The sequence below is a fragment of the Ptychodera flava genome, chromosome 6 (assembly GCF_041260155.1).
Source record: "Ptychodera flava strain L36383 chromosome 6, AS_Pfla_20210202, whole genome shotgun sequence".
Lineage (NCBI taxonomy): Eukaryota > Metazoa > Hemichordata > Enteropneusta > Ptychoderidae > Ptychodera > Ptychodera flava.
Window position 1 is genome coordinate 11802231 of NC_091933.1, and position 21474 is coordinate 11823704.

Here is a 21474-nt window from a genome sequence, read left to right on the forward strand (position 1 = left end):
CGCAGTACTTACTGATTTGATATTTGTTGTGTAGATGAAAAATATGATTTTGAGAAACTATTTTTTTAATTTTTTGATATTGTTGAAAATAGGCAAATTAATGCCAAAAAAGGTGTTTTTGGTTAAAAATCTTCTTCTTTATAACCGCTGGTCAGACAGCTTTGTTATTTGGTATATAGGTCCCTAGGGATAACCCAACTTAGATTTGTTCAAATTGTGATGAAATATGCAATGTGTATTTTTAAGGAATTTTTTTGTCATTTTTGGTCAAAGTTTGACTTACATTGTATGTAATTCTTGTACTGTATAAACCCTATCAATTCACCCAGAAAAAAAATAATTAATATGATTTTAAATAATTGAATTAATTAGGAAATCATCAAAGCCAAAATAATTTTAGTGTGGAATTATCAGAAAGTTCAACTTTTTTGACAGTTCATAGTGAATTGAGGATTAAAACATGTAAAGGCAACTTTCCTGAATCCCAACTTTGATATATTCTGAACCACCATTTATGTTATCTAAAAGAAATTGCTCATAATAGTTTGTCATGATAGGGTGGTCAAATAAATAGAGATAGAGAAAGTTCTAATTTCCATTTATGGTTGACTTTGTAAGGATAAAATAAGATTACTTTTTGAGGAAAAAAATAGAGTGGTCAATTAAAAGAGTGGTCAAAGTGATAGGGTTTTTATGGTAAAGCTGGGCTGTAAGATTCCTCATGTGCTATTTATAGCAATTATGCAATCTGTGTAAACAGTGCAATGAAAGTGTAACATGATTCCTTATAATGCTTTTGATGACCTTGAACTTCTTAAGTTTCGAACATTTGTCTCTTCAGTGTGCTTTCTCTGAGTACGTACAGTCTCAACTTATTCAACAGAACTTACTTACAATGTTAATTTGAAAGTTAAAATGTGCTTGGTTAATAGGATGAAAATACTGATATTAAAAGATAACCAGCTCAAGATTCTTTAAAACCTGACAGATATGCTGTTTTTTTATGACGTAAATCTTGATTTAAGCAAGTCTTGTTTACTTTAATTAGAATGTAATTAACTCTCGTTTATTTGCTATTATAGACTAATATAGTCTGATGAAATATGCAAATCTGTATTTTTACGGAATTTTTTCCATTTTTGGTCAGGCCATCCTGAAATGAGCTATCAAAGATATCCACCTTCTTCATCAATACATGTGTCACAAAAGGTTATTCTCTACATAACACAGCAGAGCTCTGTCAACTGTTGAGTCGCTTGTTTTTTCAAAACCGCTGGTCAGACAGCTTTAATATTGGTTACATGTCCCTAGGATGACCTTAGTGAGATAATTTCATACAGTCAGGAAATACTTAATTTTGTATCCATGTCTATAGTAGCTTCAGGGACTTTTCCCTATGTTTTTTAGGGACTTGTTTACAGAGAGTAAGCCTGCCTGTCAGGACTACTATACTCACCGAATTCAGTAGGTTTATTCAAAGAATGATAAATGTTCCAGACGTGTGACCCACTGATGCCAAATGGTTACACCAAAGGTCCAAAGATCAGTTCATGTTGGTTTGTCAACTGACCTTACACTTTAATACTATTGTGGGAAGCTTAGGCAGAATCAAAAGTCAAAATGACTTGAGTGCCAACTGCAAGTAATCATACACACTTTCCATATCACTGGAAGATCAGGATTTCTATAGGTATAGAAGAAATATCTGAGCTCATGAAGAATGAATGTTCAGGAAAAAAAATACTTGATACATACACCTGTAAATGAATATTTTACTGTGATTTTGTATATGATATATCAGCACTTAATTTGAAGTTTGGCAAGAAAAGTTTCAAATCATTAATGAACAATAAATGACACAACGTAAATTGTGTAATTTTAGGTAGCAGTATTGAGTTTCAACAAACCACTCGTTTCAAATTCAAAGTGACGTGCTCTGCCTGAACGCAATTCCACTCAACCCATAGTACATGTATCTGATTGTCAGTCTCAACGTTTACTTTGTCTCAGTATTGAAAGCCATCAAAAAATGTTGGTTTGTTTTATATCACACTTAGTGAATTGCACATTTTTTATATCCCAAATGCATCTATGCATCCAAATGACATATCAAATCTTTTATTAGCAATTTTTTTCACAATATATCACCATCTCCTACATCTAAAATCTTCCTCTTTTGCCAAGTTGTCGATGTACTTTATGATATTGATGTTGAAGATTGAGAGCTTTATTTGAAGCATGTGTTCAGTAATAATATTACAATGAGACATGCAGTAGCAGTTCATACATCATTGAAAAAGTAAAGGAGAATTGCACTTTCACATGTTCACCTCTGTGGTTTCTCCCAAACCCATTGCTATCAGTGGTGAATGTTGATCTCTTTACAGGAAAATGTGGTAGACGCACTTGTACAACCCTTTATATGGTAGGAAATATATACATACACGTAATGTATGTACATAGTTGTATCGTATCAAGTATATACATGTACATGTATATCAATGGGAGACAATAATTTTTTATTTTTCAGACTGAACAGTTTTTGGCAACTGCTGAAGAGCTCTGTGGTCCATATGTCTGGGGTGAATATGACCTACTTATCTTACCGCCATCTTTTCCGTATGGTGGTATGGAAAACCCATGTCTAACATTTGTAACACCGACCACAGTGGTAAGTGATCACACACCTATACACTCCCTCTCCACATGTGTGGAGGGGCTGTGAGAAAGAAAATATTTTATACTTTTGATAAAGCTTTCCATAGAATTGTCATTTCAAGTTCATGTACGGATGAATGTCTTATTGAATAAAATCCTGGAAACTGTCTAAGTAATCTGATGACAGTTTTGTTCGTTTGATCATTTACTTGTTGTTTGTTTGTTTGTTTGTTTGTTTGTATGGTAGTTTTATAAAACATGTTTACCATACTGAATTTTTGGGAACATTTTCAAGTTTATTACATCTGTCTTGTGTTACATTTGTTCCATTTGTTTGCATTTCAGGCTGGAGACAGATCCTTGGTGAATGTAAGTATAGTAAATTCATTCCACTGAATTTCATTATAATTTCATCTTGAAGAAATTAAATAAATGTGGATGTAAGTTTGTCAAAGGAATTTGTTAATGTTTTCATGAATTCATGAGTGACAACACAACAGCAATAGGAACTAACATAAAATGTTTCCAGTGGCACTTAATAATGTTCTGTTTGTTTTGATAATCATTTACTGGTAATACTAGGTTGCAGCCCATGAGATTGCCCATAGCTGGACTGGTAACTTGGTCACCAACAAAACATGGGAACATTTCTGGTTGAACGAAGGACATACCGTCTTTGTGGAGAGAAAGATCATTGGCAGGCTGCATGGTGAAAAGACCAGACATTTTGAGTGCATGGGTAAGATTCTTTATTTGCTTGTCCATGAATGTACATGCTCATGAAGTCTTTATCCAATTTCTCAATAAAAGTAATTTGGAACATAAGGGTTAACATGTTCATCTGCTCAGATGTCAAGACATTTTACAATGTACTTGTATTTAAGAGTAAGTCACAGGGATTAATCATGAATATATGATCATGACTGAACTAAGAATAAATTGTGCATAATTGAGAGTCAATTGTTGTAATTAATTATAATGGGTTTGATGACTAAACCATGAATAGTGGGTAAGCATAGCAATTAGTAATATGCGGTGAGTTTATCTTAAGAGTAATATCATTCACGTGAGTCAGTTAATCATTGAGTAATGGATGTTATGACTACATTGAAGGCAATTATAATACTATAATTACATCCTCATATTTTTATTACATGCCTTGTATATCGAACGTCGCGTACTCCATAGGATTCGATGGTAACTCGTCGATGATGTCACGGGCCGCATAGTCATCATTTGACTGAAAGTGAACCGGAACTATATTCAACTTGAAGCTTTTTATGTAAAAATGTCGAAATGTTTTGCACAGGAAATCCGGTTTTGGAACATTTTGCAGAAAAAAAATTGATAAACCGCATAACAGTAGTTTAAATATATCAATGCGCCATTCGATGATGAAAATCGTTCCATTGTTACCGAATTTTCATCTTAGATGGAAATAAAACATTGGATTATCATTTGCCAATAAATCTAAATATTTTGAGTGAAAACTGTGTAAGAGAGGCATGTAATAAAAACATTATAGCCCAAACATGGGACTATATACCCTCGGGGCAGGAGACCATTTGCCCTCCTTACGTCGGGCAAATGGCCACCTGCCCTCGGGCACATAGTCCCATGTTTGGGCTATAATATATAATATATAATCCCATGATAGTTTTCTCTCTTTTACATCATTGTTTATGACTGTTTTTCTTGAAGCAGTACAATTTCATGAACAGTCGTCTTACTTTTTCATTTGATTTGGATGGATCAAATTACTTTTACAGGTTGCAAAATATTGTCACAATCTGTGTTTTATTTCTCAGGATTGCTTTAATTTAATGAGCAAAATAGCCCATCACCCAGGAGATATGCAAATGATTTACAGGGTACTTTCATTCATAAACCAGATCAAGGTGAAATTTTGATACACTGAATGCCATATTTCATGCCAATTAGACATACGTGTGCATTCAGCCATACGAATGGAGCCGTGATGTTACTAAGCAAATCGATTGACGGATCGCTGTTTGCAGATCATTGGCATTGGGTCTGTAGAGCCCTGGCACCCCATTTAGTCATTGGGAATTGCTAATTTAAAAGCTTTCGTTTGGCATGCCTTCCACCTCTAAATTTTATTGCATCACCTTTTATTGTGAGAATATACAGTATCGATCGTGACAGATCGGTATGTGTGCACTTGCCTGCAGGGAAAAAGTTCTGGTAGAACAGGGATACTATGGATTGTGTATTTGTCCTGGTCTACGTCACACTGGTGGTAATCCGGGCTAGTTCATTTGATAAGAGGAATCAAGGTGAAATGTTAACATATAAGAAGACATTTTTTAACACCAAATATTGAAACAAACCCAGTGCCCATAGATGCTTTTGTGAGCTTTGAAGGGTGTATTACTAGTTTACAATGGGGGAGGAAAAAATAGAATTTGATAAAGTTGGGCAGAGTTTGCAAATAGTCATTACATTTCTAAATTTAGGATGTTGCAAGTCATATAATTTTTTGCAAAATACCATTCATGAGCATGTGCCGATGTTTCCTGTGCAAGATTTTCACTCTAGTGGTGGCATGCTACTGTTTTGTCCAGTTGCCTACTGTAAAAGAATTTGTTCCAACCTGAATGAAAATACTTAATAACCGCATATAGTAGAAGGATTTTCGACTCATTTTGCCTGCATCCACAGGTGGCTGGACAGACCTCTCTGATGATGTAAGTATTAAGTCACACAGGTTTCACAAGTTTGATTGTTTTGTTTTTTACAGGAGGGTGGAACTTCCTTCGTGATACTGTAAGTTGTCACTGATTAAACTCTGAAATCATGGTTTTGTTTGACATCATTTTCATTGATTAAAGGGATGATAATATTCATGGTTTAATATCTGTGTTTGGTATGATGTGCATTGGTTTTGTGATAATGTTTATGCATGTTTTACTACCCATCTGGAGATTTTGTACAATCCATAATTAGTCCCAGAAGACATTGTCTAGGAAGACTGATGAATGAGCTATATTTGTCTATGTGTGTATGCATCCATGACCATTGCTGGGACATGCCCCAACTTGAATTATTCAAACACGGTAAAAGTACATTCTGTGAAAATGCACATCAGTTCATCTTACAATACAGTTCTCCCTATATTAGCATCAGCTGGCCCTGTCCATGTGTTATTTTTTTGCGGCTCACCTCTTCATGTTGACATTCTCAAAATTAAATTTGTTTGCAATATGATCCAACACATGTATTTTGCCTAATATTACAACAATATCCTATAAATTAAAAAGAAGAACAAGAAATTTAAAACCCACTCATAGACTAATTTTGGAGGCAGTGTTAATTTTGTACTAATTTTACTAACAATTTAAAAAATATGTTACCAGTATATTACATCAGTGATACAGGAGAGCTCATTCCAGCTATTGTGAAATAGCAATATAATATGGGTACTGTATATAGGTCCCTCACCTAGGATAATGCCAAGTCAAAGAGCATTTTATATAGTAGAACAAATCGACGTTAGCAACACTTGTATAAAGCATGGAGATAATAAAAAGAACATTGCAAACATTTAGAAATTTATGTGATTATAGAACTGCCTTATTACAGTATCATTCTTGTACTTTGCCATTATCAGCATTGTCACTTTATCAAAGCTGCATCACTTCCATAGCTGAGTATGCATGCTAGGTGTTGTCAACAGTGCTTGGTCCCGGACACTAAATTTTGGTTAGACCACTGTCGCTCAGTATTTTATTCTGCTTTGCTCCATTTTGGAGAAAAAAAACCAAACGTAAAATGCCAGGAATACAAATGTTTTGAAATTTACATGTCTGATGTCAGTATAAGAGTACAACTGTATGAGAATGACATGAAAATGATACGTACAATACTAACTGCAGGTAACATATTTTTTGTAATTGGGTGTATTGACTTTGTTTACAGATTGCGGCGTTTGGTGATACCAATCCTCACACTCACCTGGTACCTGTGTTAGATGGTGTTGATCCAGATGATGCATTCTCAGCTGTTCCCTATGAAAAGGGATCTGCATTACTGTTCTATTTGGAGACACTAGTGGGAGGCCCTGGTAAGTCATGCTCTCTACTATTTAGTGACATATTTAAGGAGAGGGGGACCATGGTACAATTTCTTCATCGAGACACTTGTATTAGTCCATGGTAAGTTGTTAACCTTTGAGACACTTCTAAAACTTGTAGAAAGATTCTTGTGAGTCTTTTTGTAGCGGCGTGTGTGCTTCTGATAAATCTAAATACTTGTGGCCCTGAAAATGTATATACATGTACTATTTGGAAGCACTAGTATATGAGGCACTGCAAGATTTCTTGTTCATGACTCTAGTTGAAGGCCAAGGTGTGTTGTCTTTTCTAGTAGCATTTCATTATTAGAGGATGTAAAATGCACTACATATCACCAAAAATTCTTTTGTGGAGTCAGCTTTCATGAAATATTTGATGAAATTTGTTCTTGCAGAAGTATTTGAGCCATTCCTTAGGAGCTATGTGGATAATTTCAAATATGAATGTCTTACAACTGCTGAGTGGAAGGACTATTTATTCACCTTTTTTGATGATAAGGTATGTCCTGCTATTACAATATATGTATCCAGCATAGACTTTGTGCTAATGAGAAAACTTGAAACTGGTATTTCTGACACACATGCAAATAAATGATTGTGGACCTGCTCCTAATAGACATAACCTTGGTAAAGTAAACAATCTTCTGATAGAAAAACTGTCAGAAGAATTAATATGTTTAGTGAGCATATTGTTTTCAGTGGCTGCCTTCTCCCATGTACACCCCTGACGTCTATACATGTATAATGCACAATTCGGGGCAGATGAATAATCTCATACAGAACCATTAGCGTAAAATTTTGATACCAAAACAATGCTCATTAATATAATTTGCATGAATTAATACTAATCTGCCCCGTATCTTGCACTTATAGCTTACGTCCCCATTTTTCCTGTCAGAAGCTGTTAGAGATACCGTTTCCCATAAATTTTAAATCTGCAGGCAGCATACCATCTACAGTAATTTTTAACAATTATCAGTTTGGATTATCCACAGTTCATATGGCTCTCATGAAATCATGTCCAAGGTTGCAAAAGGAACATATTTTTTACATTCTATACATGTTCTTCACCGCAGTATGTGTGCTTTTCCAATTGCATCTGCTGTATTCCATTCAGGACTGGGAAATTCTTTTTTTTCCATGTTCAAAAATAATGCCAGACATCAAGAAATTGTAGAATGTAGCTCCAGACTATGGGTAGCAAAGTGTGAGGACAACTCCTGGAGCATCTATACGAAAGCTAAAAAATTTTAAAATGTGCAAAATATGGAATAACCACAAAATTGATGAAATTTTCATATTAGTGAAGTAATTTAATGAAAGATATGATTACATGATGTAAACATGACAAGCAGGAGTAAAACATTATTAAATAAAGCAAACAGTGATAAAAGTAGAAATTTAATAGAAATCATGAATGAAAATTTTATAGTAATGGCAAAATGTATGTTAGATATGATAAAATCAGGATAAAGAGTCATACAGTAAACTATGGAAGAAATGATCAATATTATTTTAAAATGATAAAGCAACGACATTTAGATATAATAATGATAAGTTGGCCTGTAGATTTACTGTAGGTCTAGCCAAAGGGTCAAAAATGTTTCAAACCAAAGGGAAAGAGAGATGGGCTAAATTATTAGGGTCAATGAAGTGAGAAACACCAAGAGACAAATACTGGTTTCAGACAAATATTACAGCAAAGGCAAGTGAAAATTGAACACCTTATCGACAAATTACCCAGCTGTATTGCAAGCTGTAAAGTGAATTCCCTTGGTAATTACTAGCAAGCCACTTAGTTGACTTGACATTTCCACAATCTCATGTCATATGGTCACAGTTGCTTGGCTTCAAATCCATTACTTGCATTTTCCACTGGAAGAATTGTCAATAATGATTGACAACATTTGTTTATGTTCAAGGTCAAGGAAGGTGTATTTGATGAAGTAGACTGGAATGCATGGTTTAACACACCTGGCATGCCACCTCTGAAGCCAGAGTAAGTCAAAAATCATTGATCACAGTTTGTCTGTTTGTTTTTCTTTCCAAAGTTATTTCAAGCATGCAAAATTGTGTTCCTTTTGTCATGAATGGAGTGACAAAATGTCTTTCTCCATAGTCACAATGTGCTCAGTTTGAAAAACATTTACATTTTCTTTTGCAATATTTCAATTATATAATATCTTTACCCATATGTGTGTTCACATACATACATGTACATATATGTTTACCTATCTGTCCACCTTAAAAATAAAATAACTGTGTTTGGATAGACTCTTATCCCATGAACAACAGTGTATAGAGCTTTTTTGTTCTGATGATTATAATATTTAGGACTAAACACAGATGATTATAAACAACAATAATTGTGATGGCCACATTATGACGACAAAATGTATGTGTTTTCATCATAGGTATGACACCACAATGAGTGATGCCTGCATTGCACTTAGTAGAAGGTGGAGAGAGGTAAGAAAAACTGAGTCAGTTTGTATTGTCTTGGTTGATTTATTCTTGTCTATTGCAGAACTCTTTATTCTTGTCGATTTCCAAATTTCAAAACTGATGACCATAGGTCGGATTGGAATCAAATTAGTTTATGTTCTGAGATAAAAACCAATGGCTTTTATAGAGAGTGTTTCCTAACAGCAAGCAAATAACGACCACGTAAGAAATGTTGAGAAATGTTCACAATTTTCAAATCTTTATAAAAGATATCATTTACCAAGGAGTTTTTGACTGATTGTACTCATGACAGTTTTCCAACTTGGCGATATTTAGGGGTTATTACACGAAGTTTGGGCGATACCGCGTCGTATTCGAGTGATGTGTCCGTATTTTGACGAGTTGCGCAGCAACGAGTCAAAATACGGACACATCACGAGAATACGACGCGGTATCGCCCTAACTTCGTGTAATAACCCCTTTATCATACATGCATGCTTTGTTATGACTGTTTTCTACGGACGCTCCGAAATTAGCGACGAAATCAACTTGAATCGACCTTGCTTCCTCCAGGCTGTACTTATAAAAAGTTGGTTGCTAAGGAGTGATGACAACCGTATCACTTCTTGATATTATTCCGCTATTGGGCCATTCCACTTCAAAGAGGGTTTATGGAGCACTTTTAAAGCAACAATTTAGATATTACGATGTCGACACAGGTTTTCACAATTTGAAGAAGATTTATTTTTAGTTTCAAATGACGATGGATGTAAAACATAGGCGGGAGTTTATAAAATGGGTGTGTTTTCGTGTTTTGATACATACCCTCATCCCTGCGTGAAAGTTGTGAGGCCGCCAAAAATCGGGTCAAAATACTCGCGCCACGCTCAAACTCTATCGAGTATGAACAGCTGAGAGCACAGACAGCGAGCAGCTCTGCGACATCTATGAATTGAATGCACATACAGTGGATATAATACCCATACCAGTCAGTTTATCTCGAAGAATTATACATGTTCCCAGACGTCAAATATGCCGAATTTACCATCTCAGTAAGCGGATTAGTGAAAACATGAAGTGAGTACACTGTAAGCTGTATATGTCGCAACTCGTTCGTGATTTTGTTGCTGTACGAATAAAACATTTCAAAGGTATTTCCGTCGTCTGCTCGTATATTTTCGTTCCTGGCTTGCCTAAATAGAACTAAACTTCCTTTAACAACCTAAGCGAAAGTTTGACTTTCTCTAGATGGTACATTGTATCTGAAACCCGCACCGCATCGGTGCCACCAGACACGATCATGACCTGTGCACTGACAGGTACAAATCGGAAATATCATGTGCACCTTCAACCTTGTCTGTCGCGAGTATTTTCAGTGCGGTTGGATTTTCGTGGCTCATTTACGACTGTAAACGATGTAATTCACCGCCCAGATACTTTAAGCTCATCAACAGGAAACTTGTCGTAAAGCGATTCTATCATGATGCTCTGTCAACCGATATCATTACGTGTAATCATACATCCATGATGTAATCTTCAGCAGCGTAGACGACACGAAAACACTGCACCGTGCACCGCCACGGGACCGGCCGTGAATTGACAGGTGTCGGCAAATTATACAAATTTTCAATACGTTTGTTTGTATGTTTTTGGTACAACTGTACTTGTGCCTAAGTGCAATGCCCATGAAGTGACTGCAAACAACAGAATTTTGACCATAATGACGTTTCGGATTGTCATTTGTCTTATTCGCTCAGCTGTTTTGTATGTACATATACCAACGGAGGTCATGCATACAGCGAAGGTCACGCGTACGCGTCGCTGTAAGTAGTTCGGTTACAGTGAAAATATAATTCGTATTTTCACTAGTTAAAATATGGGCTCATATCAGTACCGTCTGAACAATAGAAGAATGGCAATACAGGCCAGCGTGTATGATAATAAATTCTATTTTTAGAGCAGAGTTGAAAAATTTCATATTATCTCTTTGTAAACATGAACTTTGTGTAGGTGTAGTGTTTAAAGGTTTTCAAAAATCAAAAACCTGAGTGATTTCTTATTTGAATAGTTGAAGCCATAAATCTTTGTTTCAAGGAAGCTTTTTGATGTTCTGTGAAGCAAATGTTGGCATAAAAACAAACTTTTTCTGAATGAAAATTTCTGCAATTCTCTGGTTGATCATGCGACAGTCATCTTTCCATCCAATTTTCCTGACATATGACAATAAATATGACAAAGGAGACAATAGAAAAGTATAACTGTACCAAAAGGGAATCTGATCGTGCCAAACTCTGGTGTTAAAATGGTGCAGGTTTTTAACAGCAATACAGGCAAAGCAGCTGGAGAATTACAAATATGAAATTTCGTGAACACATGATCATAGTGGCAAACTTTGACCCAAATTATTTCATGTTTACTCTGTCACACCATGAAGAAACAATCACGCTGTATATGTTGACTTTGACTATTTATTATTTAATTGTTCAATCATTTCCATTTTTTGACAGGCTAGCATCGATGAGCTGGATCAGTTTACAGCAGATGATCTCAATGACTTTACAACTGGACAGAAAATCGAATTTTTGGCCCAGTTTCTCCTTGAGGTGTGCTAAGAAAGCTCTTGTACACAACTTGACATTGAATTTACTCACTGATAAAGTCACTTTGGTGAGATCTGTCATGACCTGTGCATATCTATTTTACTCTAATTGTGTATGCTAAGGAATATTAAAGGGATCAGAAATTCTGTCGTCTCACTGACGAAATTTATTTTTGTAAATGTTTTCTTCATAACAATTGTGATTGATAAGTTTCATCACAGTTCGAGGAACTAAAGCAATACTTGTACTCAAATAATGTCAGTACAAGGAAAAGGACTGATTTTTACATGGATGCAGGTTTTCATAGTATATGGCAATATTACATTTCAAACACATGGAGAATAACTTTCTCTCCATGAAGTAATATGATTATCCATTCACAATACACAGTGGAACTTATTTTACAGGAAGCTCTCAGCTTGGACCAGTTAAAAGCCATGGAGAAATGTTATGGGTTCAATTCCAGCAAGAATTCAGAAATCAGATTTAGGTAAAGAAATAACATTCATTTGGAAGTCAGATTTATGTAAAGAAACAATATCCTTTGAAGGCCATGATGGTTTTACCATTGTCTTTTCAATATTTATGTACCTCGATATATACAAAATGGACATGGGTAAACACAGGGGACTGTGGTGGTGCAGGGCTCGAACTTAACGGTTGCCCGCTTGCCCGGGGCAAGTAAAACCTGACATCGGGCTGGTAAAAATAAATTACACTTGCCCGGTCGGGCAAGTGATAGACTTTGATAAAATTTACATGTTCTGGGAATAAAAAACTCAAGAAATTTTGTTAAACAATGTTCGCTGTTTCAAGTCACTGAAGCGGGTATCACAACCGACAAGCTGGACGTCAACATTCAGCGAGTGATATTCAGCTGTTGTCTTTCCTCCCTCGGGAAGTCTAATCTCACTTGCTTGTCGCTAGTGACTCCAAGGGGGTGTTGGTCAGTAATTTCAACAGCCACTTTGCACGCGGTGACCTGACTGAGACAACGCAGACTGTACGTCATAGCGAAGCAAACCACCCTGTTTTCATGTAAATTTTTGAAATCTACGCCTGACAAAGTCACAGATTCTGGAACAGGATCTGTGTCAGGGGATACAGTACACGTTCAACCGGCCGGCCACTCAGAAATCGACGGTGATAAAGCTATAGCGCGGTCGCAGCATCGAGTTCAGTGGAAAGTTAAGTGAAGAAGCAGAAGTGCGACATATATGAAAGGAAACGACAACGGAAGTTTCAAAACTTCTGGAAAAGAGATTTGCTGATGCGAATATCGATTGATGGGCCACCCCTTCAACTGTATGACCCCAATCCTGCACTAGAATATTGGTGGACGAGTGGGCAGAGATCACGAAGACCAACACTAATGGATCGTAACAATTAACACGATTATCAATACAGACAAAACAGAACCTGCATTGGTATGATGCCGTCAGCCACATTTTGAGATTGCTTGGTCTTCGTGATCTCTGCCCAAACAATGTAAACAGACAAAAAAATCGGGCAAGTAAGTTTGTTCCTCAGGCAAGTAAATTTCTGGAAACTTGCCCGCAGGGCAAGTAGGTAAAAAGTTAAGTTCGAGCCTGGGTGGTATAAGCATCAACACTTTGTGGACAATGTTGATCATGGAATATGTTCATGAACTCACATGCATGACAAGTACACCCTTTGCGTTACTCAAAGTTCTGCCAATTTGTGAGCCTTAGGTTGATTTTTGTCACTTTTAAAATGACTGTCAACATTTAGATCATTGTTGAGAAATTGCCAAGCTTTAAGACTATTATTTTTACTTTTACTGTTTTTCTGGTTCTCGTGTATCTATATTTGATAAGACTTTTGCCAATTGAAATGGTACAATCATGTTTATTTAACTCATCCTTAGTTTCATGGCACAATTTCAGTGTTTGATAAAGATATTCCCAGTTTATGTGGAGCAATTATATATAGATTGATCTGATTTTTCCCGTTTTCTGAACTACCGAAACAGTCATGAAGTTAGCTTTCCATCATTTCATACATAAGTTTCACATGGAAAGCAGTCAATTTGAATTTGAATTTGTTAATTTTTTAATCTGACTTACCCCACCTTACTTGCTATGATTATCCTAATGACTAATCTACCCAATCCAGGTGGTACAGAATGTGCATAAGAGGAGGATGGCAGGACGTCATTCCAATGGCTCTGGAATTTGTAACTGAACAAGGCAGAATGAAATTTGTCCGACCGATCTACAGGTACTTTTAAATGCTTACAACTCTGACGTTTGGTTGATCATATGTATAATATCATCATATAAGTACATGTACATTGCTATAACTGAAAGCATGATGTGTTTTGGGTTTCTTTGTATTAGGACGAAAGCAAACTTTTCATGACATAATGTATTGGGGGAAGGGGAGTACATCATGTCATGCAAAGTTTGCTCGAGTCAATTATTGGCTGGCAGGGGGAATATGCTATTGCTATTATTTCATAGTTTTGGCAATGCCAGTGAATTTGTAGATGTGGAAAACATCTTGGGCCACAATACTGGATAATCTGATGCATTATAAGTAATAATTTGGGGGATGACATCACAAAATTCACTGGTATTGACAAAGCTATAATAAATTACCAATAATAAAGTTGTCCGGTCTCAGACGTTATAAAAGCAACATTTCTTTCCCAGTGCTCTCATCAAAATGTGCCACTATCTCTTTTGTAAGCATGTAGAGACGATCTTGTTCTATCAGGTTTATTTCAAAAATCTGACATCGAAATGGTCTATACATGTATAGAAACCTTGTTTCTAAAAGTGACTGCTCAAGGTTCATTTCATTCTTGTTTGTGACAGAGACCTGTACGCCCTGGACTCAGCAAGGGAGAGGGCCGTGGAGACTTTCAAGAAAAATCGTGGTCAGATGAACAACATATGTTCCAACATGGTTGCCAAAGACTTGAAGGTGGACAAGTAAAGCATGGCTGACAGTCTATTTGCTTTCTCTTCACTATGTCAGTATTACAGCTATTGGTGAAATCTATGAATTATTCGAAGCTTTTGTCGATGCAATCACAGAGGAAATCATGAATTCAAACTGCATGGAAACATGATCAAATAATTTTATGTTCATCAGAAATATGGACTGTTTTGAATGACACAAGTCCCCGAATGACCCAGGTTCTTTATTCATGAACTCTTCAATCTACTGCTGCAGTAATCTTTTATCCAAGAAATTCTTCCAACAGACCTATCTGAATGGTAGGTCTGAACCACACCACAATAATGAAATTGCATGTGTGATATTTATGGTTAGACAATCCTATGGTCTCTAGCTTGATCTTTACTTCATGCAACCTTCTGCTGAGAGCTTTAAAGTATTTGACGTTTCATGGGGAAATATTTTCATTGTTTAATCAAGATGTGAAAATTTAGTATGTCATGCCAATTGTCCCACAATTGCACATCATGAAAAATTAATAAATTTTTTGACAAATATTTGTATCGCTGAATGTAATAAAGGCTCTTCACCCCAGTTGCCTGCAGACAGGTCCACATTCATGGCTGATAACAATAGCTTTGGGCCAAACCATGGTGATGAAAGGTTGGAGTTGTTGAAATGCACTTTGTGCTACATTCTGTATTACTCACTGTATCAAGTAAAAGTCAACATGAATAGATCAGTTTGACTGAAATAGATTTTAAAAAAGCTTTGAAATCTTGTGTAATATTTTTAGTTCACAGTGTATGGAAAGTTTTAATCAGAAATGTACACATGTGGGGAACATCAATTGCCGCATTTATTTATAGACTTGCTGTTCATTTTGGGCTTTCAATGTGTTAATGGTAACCATGGCTTCAGACAGCAGTTATTGAAAAGAGAATATTAAATGTGATAGAAAATAAAAGAAGAGTTAAATGTGTTCCTTTTTAAGGTCAAAAGTCAAATTATCATAACCGTGACAATTACCCTACATTTGAGATACAAATTCACTGAGCTAACCAACTCTTTTTCTCACATATTGACTGTGTAGTTTGTTATCAGCGACCCATGTAAAAAGTACTGGTCAAGCTGACATGTTCACAGTATACAGTCACATGACATCTACAACAACTCACTACTGTCGATTTATGTCCAAGAAAAAGATATATGATATCTGTATTTGCATGTACTTAAACAAGGCGTTGTAAGCACATTTTCTACACATGCATGTAGTTAGCCTTGCATCATAATGTTATAAATACCCCTGGAAGATATTATTAACAGTGTGCATATTATGAGTTACATTACTCTCAGAGAATGATGGAATGGACTAGTCCTCACTCAATGTACAGGCAGCAGCTATTCCTAGGGTAGTCTGTTCATATGACCTGTAGATTCCAATGACAGGGGGAAAGTTACTGATAAGAGATCTCTTGCTACTGTCTTTAGTATAATTCCATGTACATACAAAGAAAATGTAGCTTGGGTTTTCAAACAAATCTCTATTCCAAGTCCAAGCAGTGCGTGTTCGTCTTTATGCCGCTAGTTAGTATGGAACATCATCCACAGTGTAGTTATTAATTTTAAATAACTGAATAACTCACTTTGCAGCCAGTACAGCTCTGCAGGCAATAAATAGTAATTTAAAGTATGAAATAGAGGATGAAAGGTAAAATAAACAAAAGGAGTGACGAACAAAGAATACTCATAGTTGAACAATATATATAGTGCATTGAAGTGGAAGGTGTTTGTAAGTTTACTGCAATTTTAAATGTATATTTTGTGAAAATTAATGTATAATTGAACTGATGTAATTTGTTCACAGGAATTATGATCAACATTGCAACTTGCAAGTCTTCCTTTCTGTGTTTTTTTTATTTTAGTTTTTAATGATATGTCTCTTTTTTCTTGTGAAAGTGGATTATTTCATACACATATCATAACTTGAATGAGTTCTGTACTGTACAATGAGAAATAATATTACATTAGCCAGTAATAGATTTACATGTAATAATATTCCTCTTGAGTTGCGCATGCAAATAATCAGTCAGAAGCCCAATGAAAGATACATTTCCCGTAACATTTTCATATAACCAGTCGCTTACTGTCACTCAAAGGCAATGGCAAAAAAAAACTTGGATGTTATCAAAATTTTTTGGTTGGCCAGTGTACATTTGAATGAATTAGGTCACTGGAAATGTGTTTTTCTCAGCCAAATATAGAAATCAACAGATGGTCATAGGTGCATGTATGTATATAACCATGCTCACTGTACTCTAATTGTGTGATGTGTATTTTGACCAATAGTATTACATTATTGTCGGAATTTTCAAATATAGCCATTACAAAATTCACATCAAGAATTTCTACACAGCTGTATATCTCATGGCAAGGTAAGCTGTCCACCCAGTCAGTGTCGTTGGTGAGAAAGCAATTCTAACCTTTGGTCTCCTGTCTGTATTTACTCTATTGACTGCAGGGCCTTGATAAAAGAGTCTATTCAGTAGTGTTGGTATTAATACTGTCAGTAATGTTTTGAAAAACATTAAAACTGAGGAGTCCTGACTCAAGTCAGACCCAGCTACGCCATACGGTATAAGGAATTGGTTAATCTGTTCACTCCACTTCCCTGTAAACAGGTCCACAGTTGCCCTTGCTAACAATAGCTCGGGTGAAGGGTGATCTGAATTGCGAACTGTACATTTTGTAATGACCATCTCACAAGTGGCATATATTTGTCTTTTTTTGATTTGTAAAATTGTAAACTGTGAATGTAAGAAATTGATCACACATTATGATGAACTGAAGTCCTATTAATCATTTGTAAATGCAGTGCAATTCGTAGATAGTAACACTGTTGGGCGTAATTGTGATCACAAGTTTTGAGGTAGAAAGCAACAATTGTGCAATAAATGTTTCAAATATTGCTGCAGCCAAGTCAAATAAATGGTATCAATATCAATACAATGCCCAGACATTACTTTGTCTGCTTGCGTATTTGCTTGCTGTAGATGACAACGGCAAACAGGATCTGATCCTGCTTGTAAATTGTCTGTCCGTTCATATAAACGTTTAGTCCTGTGTTAATCAGAAAACAGCTCAGCAATTTGTATGGTGATTTGTGTTACTGTATCCACAGGGAAGCCAGGGTAAACAAAAAACTAATAAATGAATAAGAGAAAACAAACTGATGAAGAATTGAAATAAACTCAAAAAAATAAATAAATAAATATAAGAGCAAACCATAAATTGAATAAGAATTGAAATGGTTGACTGAACAACAAATGAAACATATTCAAGATGCGAGGTCAGTAAGGGAGTTTAGTGAGTAGTGATCCTGACGTTGCATCTTGATAATGTAGCAAGCGTTGTTCAGTCAGTTATTTCAATTCTTATTCAATTTATTATTTTCTCTATATTTATTTGTTTATTTATTTTTGTGTTCATCTGTTTACCTTGGTCCCCCATGCTTTGTCATGTGTATGATATTTGTTAGAATTTTCAGAAAAGTACCAAATGCACAAATGTATAGAAAGTACAACTGGTTTGAAAATAAGGTAGGTTTGTCTAACAGAAACTATTTCTTGGCTTTTCCGTAGAGATTTAACTCACTGAATATGACATAATCAATATTAAAGGACCCTTAATTTTTCTGTTGTGAGTTCTTTATGATCGACCAAATACCGTGTAGTTTTGTACCTGTTGACATTATTACAGTACGAATAAGGTATTCCCATCCATTGACTTTGAAGTCGCATCCTGCAAGATTCATTTCAATGTAACCACGGTGATCATGGTATAATGCCTATCTTGTAGATAAGAACTGGGATTTCTTTTCATATTTTTTGGCAAAACAGTCAACCAAGTGGCTAGAATAATTGATGAAATCGCGAAATAAGGGACTGGACAGAAAATACCAGGAGGGAGGACCTGTTTTTTTAGAATGGCTGAGAGTAAAATATTGACCTTTAAAAAATGTTTGCAAGTGACCCTCCCTCCCTAATTTCAATGCGCAACAGTGACTCAACCCCTGCATGTCACAGTCAACATCAATAATATTGATTGGGCATGTAGTTAATGAGGTTCAGCATGTGACGCCATTAGGTGCCTCATCCCACAAAATGAAGGTTGTAGCAATTGAAGTTACCGATTTCTAGGCATATTTATGAAATCGAGGTCAAAGGTTATCCTGGTCTAGTGGCATTTTGGTAGAAAACCTTGCTAATATTATCAATCATCCCTGTCCACCAAAAATGAGATCTCTAGTTCTATTGCCCTGGCCATATGGTCTGCAAAGATAATGTACAAAATTTTGATCGATCAATTTTTATACAAATTAAGTCAATTTTAAGGTTAAAATCCGAAATGGCTACAAGAGAAAGGGTCTTAATATTATTGATGTGGACTGTAACACGTAGGGAAAAGGTCACTGTTTGTTGCGCATGAAAATAGGAGAGGTCACTATTTTACGCTCAGAGTCATTTTTAAAAATGCGGACCCTCCCTCCCTTTTATTTATTCCCCTTCCCCCACTCACATACGGGCGCTCTGTGGCGCGATTACCGACCGTCCGTTTTTCTGTTTGTCCGATTTATCTCATTCTATCCATTTCAGTTTTTTATTTCTTTATTAATGTATGAATTTATTTTTCAGTTTCTTTATTTCTTCATTTTGATATTTCGCTGTTTCGCGATTTCATCGATTATAATTAGCCATACAAGTAAGGTTCGCGTTCATTGCACTTAAGGTAATATGCACCTCGAAAGTGAAAGACTTAAACTTTTGCTCAAACTTTCCTAAATGAACATTTCGACCATTCTCTTACCAAAGCAAGAATAAAAATCAGGGGTCACCGTGCAAACTTTGGTACCAAGAGACAAATAACTTGCGATTTCTCGATATTTGAAATTCAAAATGGCCGCCATCCCTGTGTTAACTCTATGGAAAAATAAAATTTTTGATTTTTGAAAACTAAAACGGTTAAATATTTTCTTTCGCCAAGAGCTTCAAATGAGCCCCCACAAGTGGTAGGTCAGAAGAAAATTGAAAAATTTCAAGGCCCGAATTTCTGTCCCCGAGGTGCGTTCTACACCTTAAAAAGAAAACCATAGTCTTGTCTGTAATAATGTCATACTTCCCTTGGACAATGATCTTGCCCTAGTGTGGATCTCGTACTTTATTGCAAGTATTGAACAAGGAAAATACGCGTTTGTTCCCTCATGTTTCCATCATTTTCATTATGACAAGACAATCACGGGAAAATCTAGTAATGCCTATCGCCATCGTCATATAGAAGGAATACACGAATCAAATGCGTGAGGCAAACTTTGTGTAGCACTGTTTATGATCATGATCGACAAAGTTATCGTATGAATAGTGTAAAAATTACAATATTGTGGTAACAGCGAAAACTACCGTACCATCGTGATTACACATTGCACTTAGAATTTTCATTGACATTAATTTTCTTGCTAATAGGTGCAGTGGGTGGATTGTGTTAAAATCACTTAAAAAATCATAGGATCATTGCGCGAACTGAATTGCCAGTTTTATCCAGATGTGAATAAATCTTATGTAACACGGTCAGAATTGCATCATCAATACTTCTATTTTGTTGATAGGCAAATTGCAAAGGATTAATAAAATTAATGACGAGTTTTTTTCAGATGTTGCAGAATGCGTTCACAAACTTTTGTGACAGCTGACGTAAATGCCACTGGACGTAGATCATTCATACAAGTAATGACATTCTTTTTAGGGACTGGGACGATACAAGACCTTCCAAACAGCAGGGATTTGTTGACATGAAAAATACATATTAAAGGAACATAAGCTGCATGTAACTTGTGGCAGGTTTTCAGTATTGTGCTTCTGTATATCAACTACCGTGTCTGACCCTAATCCATTTGTCATGCTGAAATTTCGAGTATTCTTTTTGTCAACACAGCTTTTAATGTGCGTAGTGATCATTGTTCTTATTGTTTACAAATGAATTCTAATCCGGACTTGAATACAATTTTCAACAATAACAATGGAGATTATACTCAATCATAGGTTGTGTTGATATGCTAAATACTTGGCATTAAATGACAGTTTAGGGATTCAATGCAGAAAGTGTAGGGAAACCACAAAACAAAAGTTCTATAGACTAGCCAAAAGATACAGCTTAAGGATTATGATGATGATTATGATTTAAGTATGCGTGGTGATACTACATCAAAACCGACTGCTTTGTTTGGGTTACTTTATTTAAAAGTAAACCCAACCAAAATATATTCTCCGTCCTACCTTTAATTGAAAGTATCTGGCATATCTCTCCATGAGAAGCGCTTAAAATGTGGTGGCATTTGTAACTAAGTGTCGTGAACTTAGGGCCTTCTTTCAAGAGAAAAATAGGTATTAAACCCCGAGTAGTTACATCGTTTGTACTGTTAATACAAAACACGTAGACTGCAATAGTGATCTTCATTTAGTTTAAAAATTCTACTGACGTAAGATTGTAATGAAGCTAATGCCGTTTACTGCAATACTGAAAATTAATGCCATCATTGAATCTCAAAAAAATCGTTAAAGTGAGCAATTTGTTCACCTCGCTACAACCCCCCCCCCCCCCCCCTTTCAGTGAGTGAAAAATATGGCTCCCCAACTTCATTGATTGCGCTATTGGTCAGACTCCCTAGCTAGGTTATACATTTCTTATCATCCACGTCGT

At 35.8% G+C, this 21474-nt stretch overlaps 1 protein-coding gene across 1 annotated transcript in view; it reads left to right on the forward strand.

The window, feature by feature from the left end:
• Window positions 1–17740, forward strand: part of LOC139134837 (leukotriene A-4 hydrolase-like) — a 29291-nt gene extending 11551 nt beyond the window's left edge. The window contains exons 7-18 of the mRNA XM_070701896.1: window positions 2531–2671; window positions 3004–3027; window positions 3241–3397; window positions 5420–5445; window positions 6598–6742; window positions 7147–7250; window positions 8674–8750; window positions 9166–9220; window positions 11704–11799; window positions 12204–12286; window positions 13933–14037; window positions 14637–17740. Coding sequence (XP_070557997.1) covers window positions 2531–2671; window positions 3004–3027; window positions 3241–3397; window positions 5420–5445; window positions 6598–6742; window positions 7147–7250; window positions 8674–8750; window positions 9166–9220; window positions 11704–11799; window positions 12204–12286; window positions 13933–14037; window positions 14637–14757 — 1134 coding nt within the window. The 3' untranslated portion in view covers window positions 14758–17740. The remainder of the gene's footprint in view (window positions 1–2530; window positions 2672–3003; window positions 3028–3240; window positions 3398–5419; window positions 5446–6597; window positions 6743–7146; window positions 7251–8673; window positions 8751–9165; window positions 9221–11703; window positions 11800–12203; window positions 12287–13932; window positions 14038–14636) is intronic.
• The last annotated feature ends 3734 nt before the right edge of the window (window positions 17741–21474 follow it).